The sequence below is a fragment of the Odocoileus virginianus genome, chromosome 13, assembly GCF_023699985.2.
Source record: "Odocoileus virginianus isolate 20LAN1187 ecotype Illinois chromosome 13, Ovbor_1.2, whole genome shotgun sequence".
Lineage (NCBI taxonomy): Eukaryota > Metazoa > Chordata > Mammalia > Artiodactyla > Cervidae > Odocoileus > Odocoileus virginianus.
Window position 1 is genome coordinate 51,218,120 of NC_069686.1, and position 7,229 is coordinate 51,225,348.

At 48.2% G+C, this 7,229-nt stretch overlaps 1 protein-coding gene across 1 annotated transcript; it reads left to right on the forward strand.

The window, feature by feature from the left end:
• The first annotated feature begins 781 nt into the window (after nucleotides 1–781).
• CXCR4 (C-X-C motif chemokine receptor 4) lies at nucleotides 782–4,533 on the forward strand. The gene is made up of 2 exons (XM_020886167.2): nucleotides 782–893; nucleotides 2,954–4,533. The coding sequence occupies exons 1-2, from the start codon at nucleotides 879–881 to the stop codon at nucleotides 3,998–4,000; spliced, it is 1,062 nt and encodes a 353-aa protein (XP_020741826.1). The 5' UTR covers nucleotides 782–878; the 3' UTR covers nucleotides 4,001–4,533.
• The last annotated feature ends 2,696 nt before the right edge of the window (nucleotides 4,534–7,229 follow it).

A 7,229-nucleotide genomic window follows, 5' to 3' on the forward strand; every position in this document is an offset into this window, starting at 1 on the left:
GTGCAGCTACCTGGTGTCATGTTAGGGAAGTACTATTCGCTGAGTATCTCTTATAACTGCACACTTTCTTAAAAGCACTATTCACAAACTGGTTACCTGGGAACACACATCTACTTCTCTATCACAATCTCCCTCCAGAATTATGCCAAATCATCCGACCTTCTTCTGAAAAGGTTTCCTGATTGTCGACACCTGACTCTGGCACTATTACGGTGGATGTGCATGTCTAGTTATATATGGTGGTGCTCTGAAGAAAGAATCTTTACTTGTTTCCTTTTCTGAATGAACCGCATCTGCTCAAAGATCAGGGAATGGACTCAAGATATTGGACCCACTGCTAGCATTGCCGCCTACTGGTCGGGTTTCTCCCGCAAATCACTTCCCCTCTTTGGACCTCAGTGTCTTCATCTGTAGCTTTCCCGGGTCAGCAATACCACCCACGTGAGCAAGGATAGACGCGCCACACAGGGCGCGTCAATCGCCCGCGCTTTCCACCTCCTCCAAGCGCATCCTGCTTTCCCAAGTTGGGACACGCCTCCGGGATGCGCGTCCCAGCTTAAGACTCAAGAGGTGACGGCGAGGTAGAGCTAAAGGTACCCGTTGAGGGCCTCCCAGGCTTACGCTGCCCGAGCGCTTTCCCCTCCGCCCCCCCTCGCGTCCCCCGCCCCCGCGTCTGCCCCTCTCCTCCACCCCGCCTTTCTCCCCGCCCCGCCCTCCCGCCCACCCGCGCGGCGCATGCGCCGCCCGCGGAGCGTGTTTTTATAAAAGTCCGGCTTCGGCCAGAAACTTCAGTGTGTTGGCTGTGGCAGCAGGTAGCAAAGTGACCCTGAGGACTTGAGTAGCCGGTAGCCCCCGCGGCTGGAGAGCAAGCGGTTACCATGGACGGGATCCGTGTAAGTCCAGTTTCAACCTGATTTTACTTAAACGTGCAAACACCTGAATTTATAGCGCAACCGCTGTCTGAGTGGGCTGGAGCAACCAGAATATTGCAGGTGCCAGTGCCCCGGAGAAGGGATGTGGAAAGGAGATTTCGTGCGCTTGGCTACAGGAGGGGAGAGGCAGGTTGGACTGAAATATTTTTCTAAGTAGTAGTAGAAAAGATTGGGACGACCGTTTCAATGGTTGCATGTATCTCCCCCCTTGAGTTCTGCGGCGCGCGCCGGTTTTGCACGCTGTTTGCAAACAGAAGAACTCTCTGTGGAAAAGTGCAGAGATGAGCGCTCTGCCAGAGACCGGGGGTCTCTTTCTCGAGAGAGCGGGGGTTTCTTTTGGAGCAAATTACACGATCTGAATTTGGAGGTGGAGGGCGGTGCTCCCGGGCAGTTACCAGAGGGAGACTACTCCCCTGGTTAACTTCAGGCGAAGGCGCCTGGGAACCACTCTTGGCGTTGGGCGCGTGTTCACTAAACTCCGCTGCCCGCGGAGTTGTGCCAGTGACTGGGCACTTGTCGCTCAGTTGAGCTGTCTGCGCGTTGGTCGCAGCAGGGAGGAGGTACCGGGAACAGCCCGCGCGCCTTGGGATCGAGGGAGAGAATTCGAGGGCGTCGCCAGCGCCGCGAGTGGGCTCCTGGGTTCTGGAGTTTTGGGGTCTTGCAGAAGTTGAAGGAGTGTAAATGGTTACAGTGCAGCAGCACCCCAAGGTGTGTGCGGCGGGGACTGGGGGTGGAATGAAGGGCTTGGAGGGGCACCTGGGCTGCCGGTGGTAGCGGTGCAGACAGGCAGGTGCAAGTGGGGAGACGGTTTGCCTCTCACCGCGCCCAGTTGCGCCATTCAACCGTCGGCGGTTTCCTGGAACCTTTTGAAAACCCCGTACTAGGGAGGCTTTTCGTTTCCCCCAGCGGCGCGCGATTCAAAGGCTCCCGCGGCGGAGCCGCCCAGCCTCTCCCCAGCACCCAGCAGTACTTGCCCCTGGCGTGCGGCGGGGCCAAACCGCTGGAACCGCAGTGGGCGGGCGGCAGGAGTGGGCTTGGTGGACGGCGAGGGGTGACGGGAGCTGGACCTGTCCCCAGCGCGCCCTCCGCCCGGAGGCTTCCCGCTGCAGACCTCCCACCCCATTTACGGGATCCTTGGCGGGATGGGAAGCGACTCGGGAGAGTGAGGAAATGAAACTTGGGGCGAGGACCACGGGTGTAGACCCCGTGACTTTCCCCTCCCATTAAAATTCTGTGCCCGCTAACGTCCCAGACGCGCCAAGTGATAAACAGAGGTTTGGCAAAGAAACGCAAGCCCCTGAAGAGCGCCCATGGGCGGGGCGGCGGGGGACGGTTACCCACTTCTGACACCCCTGCTCCCAAGCACCAAAGCCCTTTATTCAAGGCCGCATTCTCCTTCCTCACTACGTGTTGCTTGAAGTGCAGAATGATAGGTGTTTAAGACAGTCGTGGAGAAAACAGTGTTTCATGCCTTAGAATAAGAGTCTTTGGGACACCCCGCCCTTTCACACATACACCCCAGTGCTTCTTCCTCCCGGCTTCCCTGTCCTGGCGAATCTTCGTAGAGAAAGTTAATCCCAACTCCTCAGAACACGAGATTCTTCCCCCACTTCCACCCACACTCCCACGCCGCCTTTGTGTTTTGTTTTGGTTTTTCGCCCCGGAGGTTTTCTTCTTCTCTCCAGTGGGCGGGGCAAAAGAGTTAGCAAAGATGTGACTTTGGAACCCAAAGAATCTCATCGCCGTTTTGTTTTAAACAAAGAGTTTTGTAATTGGTCCTCCTAAAGAGGGATGTGATAAAGTGACTGTGGGGGGAAGATGGGAGGAGATCCGCAGGAGTCTAGAATTCCCTTGTGTTCTTTTTACCCCGGTACTTTAGTGGGAGCAGAACTTCCTGGAGAAAGCTGGACTGAGTTGGTTTTTACAAATGGCTTTTTTAAAATACCAGAAACATTGTTTTGAACTTGGAGAATGCCCGCTGTACTTGAAAGTGAATGTCTATTCCCTTGCCTGTTTTTCAGATATTCACTTCCGATAATTACACCGAGGAAGACATGGGCTCAGGTGACTATGATTCCATGAAAGAACCCTGCTTCCGGGAGGAAAATGCCCATTTCAACCGGATCTTCCTGCCCACTGTCTACTCCATCATCTTCCTGACTGGCATAGTGGGCAACGGATTGGTCATTCTGGTCATGGGTTACCAGAAGAAGCTAAGAAGCATGACAGACAAGTACAGACTGCACCTGTCTGTGGCGGACCTCCTCTTTGTCCTCACACTTCCCTTCTGGGCAGTTGATGCTGTGGCAAACTGGTACTTTGGGAAGTTCCTCTGCAAGGCAGTCCATGTCATCTACACGGTCAACCTCTACAGCAGTGTCCTCATCCTGGCCTTTATCAGTCTGGACCGCTACCTGGCTATCGTCCATGCCACCAACAGTCAGAGGCCAAGGAAGCTGCTGGCTGAAAAGGTGGTCTATGTTGGTGTCTGGCTACCCGCTGTCCTGTTGACTATTCCTGATCTCATCTTTGCCGACATCAAGGTGGCGGATGAGAGGTACATCTGTGATCGCTTCTATCCCAGCGACCTGTGGCTAGTGGTGTTTCAGTTTCAGCACATTGTGGTCGGCCTTCTCCTGCCTGGTATCGTCATCCTATCCTGCTACTGCATTATCATCTCCAAGCTGTCCCACTCCAAGGGCTACCAGAAGCGCAAGGCCCTCAAGACCACAGTTATCCTCATCCTGACTTTCTTCGCCTGCTGGCTGCCCTACTACATTGGGATCAGCATCGACTCCTTCATCCTTCTAGAAATCATCCAGCAAGGGTGTGAGTTTGAGAGCACTGTGCATAAGTGGATTTCCATCACCGAGGCCCTAGCTTTTTTTCACTGCTGCCTGAATCCGATCCTCTATGCCTTCCTTGGGGCCAAATTTAAAACCTCTGCCCAGCATGCACTTACCTCTGTGAGCAGAGGGTCCAGCCTGAAGATCCTCTCCAAGGGCAAGCGAGGTGGACATTCTTCTGTCTCAACCGAGTCTGAATCTTCGAGTTTTCACTCCAGCTAACACTGGACTTTTATACATTAAAGAACTTTTTTTTTGAAATTACACATTTTTTCAGATGTAAAAGACTGACCAACACTGTACAGTTTTTATTGACTGTTGGAGTTTTTTCTTGTATTTGTTTAGTTTTTGTGAGGTTCAATTGACTTATTTATATAAATATTTTTTGTGTTATGTTGATAAGCGTCTAGGCAGGACCTGTGGCCAAGTTCTTAGTTGCTGTATGTCATTGTAGGACCGTAGAAAAGGGAACTGAACATTCCAGTGTGTATAGTGAAATCACTTAAGCTAGAAATGATTCTCAGCTGTTTGTAAATAAATGATCTCTCCATTCCAGTGGAACATTTTCTTTTTCCTGTTCTTAAATTCTTTGGTTATACCATGTGATTTTGCTGTAGAAGATGGCGTTTATAACCAAAGCCTGAAGTGATATGGAAATGCTGGTTTTTCAGTTTTCAGAAGTGGATTGATTTCCACACCTACAATGTACAGCCTTGTATTAATTAAGTTGTTAATAAAACTACATGATAAACCTACTTAATGTTATGTTCTGATTTCTATTGACATTCCTTTGGCTGGCAGAAGTCAAAAATAACAATGATAGATACATGTATGGCATGTCAGATCCTGTCCTAGGTATTTAGTTGTCATATTTTACTTAATGCTTATCACAACTCTGCTAGGTTCTAACATTTTGTAGAGCATGAAACCAAGCTATTGAAAGCCTAAGTGATTTGGTCAAAATATAGTAAGAACAACAAATATTTCAAACCAGGCAATGTGACTTCAGTAACTCTTAATTCATGCAACTTTAGAAATATCCAACCAGTTCATATTCCTATGAAAGATAATATTCCTGAAGGATAGATGTGCATAAAAAAGGAAAGGTATGCAATCCCACATCTTAGATTTTACTAGTATCCTCACCTTGTGTACTCCAGATCTGTACCAGCCAGGCATTGTATGCTCTTCTCACCTACTCCTCTCAATCTGGATGTCATCACATCCTTTTGACGGGTGTGGAAACTGAGGTTTAGAGACTTGCCATAACATGTACTTTCAAGGGGACATACCAGGAGCTTACTCCATTCATCCTTCCAGCCCTTGCTCTTAACCATTACCCACTGTTGTCCCCCAGAACACCTGGTAACAAGTCAACTGAACTGTTATTGAAAATAAAGCCAAAAGTGAATGTTTTCTTCATAAAATTAACTGTGCCCAAAATACCCCTCTTGCAGTATCTTCTATGCAAATCTCAACACTTATTCTTAATCTATTGCAACATCTAGCACCTCAAGGGTTCAGCCAAGCAGATAAAAGTTAAATTGGTGCTTTCAGAGCTCAGAGGAAAGGTCCACTGAAGCAAGCTCCCCGTTGCCCACATTTTGCACAAGATTCTGGAGTCTTATGTAACATCAACCAAAGCTATTTACACTACCGTTGTGCAAGCTCCAGCCTCTTGAGTAAATTTCAACTCTGGTCTCCATTTACAGATAATTTCTAAACTATAGCAGCCTTACCTGTCTTACTCTGTGACACAGACAGGACACTCCAGACATGCGCTCTAAAGATAATAACCAGGATATAATTAAGGAAATATTTGGTCTACTTTTCATAATTGTTTCTGGCACAGAAGATCCATTTTGGAGGAAAATTGCAATGTCTTATCTTTCTGAAGCAAATTACATTTGTTGAAGGCAAATTATAGACCCTGTGAAGGAAATAACTTAATTACTTAGAATAGAATCCAATTTGGCTGTACATTTTTGCTGCAGTCTATGGAGCTGGTATAATTCAGAGTGGTATTCCTATTCCACTTGAGAAGACAATTAGATTTTACATAGGAAATTATCTTGAGGTTTCTTGGTTTTCCCTGGGAAGCCTAATTGGATCACCCTTCATTTAAGCATAGTTTTACATGTTCTCTCTCAAAGGCTTAGTCTTAAAGCCGTGACCATTGTAAAAGACTTCACTTGAACTTTCTCTATAAATATTTATTCTTGAGGGGACAATAGAAGAAATCCTTGGAAAGAATTCTTTTTCTTTCTCATCTTGGCTTGAAACCTGTCACCCCAGATTCCTTGCCTCTGCCCTGGAGTCACAACAAAAGGCGCTGAGCTGAAACAAAATTCCCAGTGTCACCAGTCTTAATGGATATTTCATTCTCCCTTGGAACAAAGGTGGGATATCTCTTTTTCAAAAGGAAAAATAGCCTTGGCTCGTTCCCTGCCCTGAAAGCTCCCGCAGCCCCATCATTCTCTGTCTCGACCCTGCCATGTTCTGAACGGCTCCAAAGCACTCCCTGTGTCCTGGTTTGTCTGACAATGCTGGGAAAGCCAGTCTGCTGGCCAGCCCTTGCATGAAGTAGTTGATTGTTCCCTTTCCTCATCCCCTTATGAATGGGGCCCTTGAAGGTCAGTAATGTAGATCCAGTTGTATAATGGAAGCTAAAATATTTAAATTGTATGCATGCTGCCAATAATGGCATGAATATGACATCTGAGTTATTAATAACATGAAGCCTGTAACTGGGGAGGCTTTATCTTGCAAAGCCTTTGTTTTCCTAAAACACCACTTGGCAATTCACCTCTCCCTACTCTGGGCTTCTCAGCCTCCGTTTGTGGTTAGGCCCGTATTAAAGCAATAATTCTGGGCTACTCTGCTAGGAGGATAACCTACAGGCTTTCTTTTAATAATTGAGCTAAGTCTCTGTGCCTTTCTCCAAGTTCACTGTCAGTAAATAAAACGCCACAAACAGAACTGAGCTGTCATCATTTCATCAGCTTCCCAGGTATCTCAGTGGTAAAGAACTCGCCTGCCAGTGTAGGAGATGCGGGTCGGATCCCTGGGTTGGGAAGATTCTCTGGAGTAGGAAATGGCCACCCACTCCAGTATTCTTGCCTGGAAAACCCCATGGACAGAGGAGCCTGGCAGGCTACATACATAACATGGAGCCACAAAGACACACACACACACACACATACACACACACTTAAGAAGGACAACGTCCACTGGAGACAAGATTCACATTACCTTAGAAATTAATCTAGGCAGCCCCAGCACTTGGAAATGTGGCACTGAGCCTAGCATTGTAGGGATTAACCCAGGCCTCTTTGAAGAGGTCTCCACCTGGCTGCCAATGTGGCTTAGCCAGGCAGTGCTGGAGAGATCCCAAAGGTTAGCCAAAGGAATGGCCTGAGAGGAAAGTTGGAGCCTCAGGGACCCATAAAGT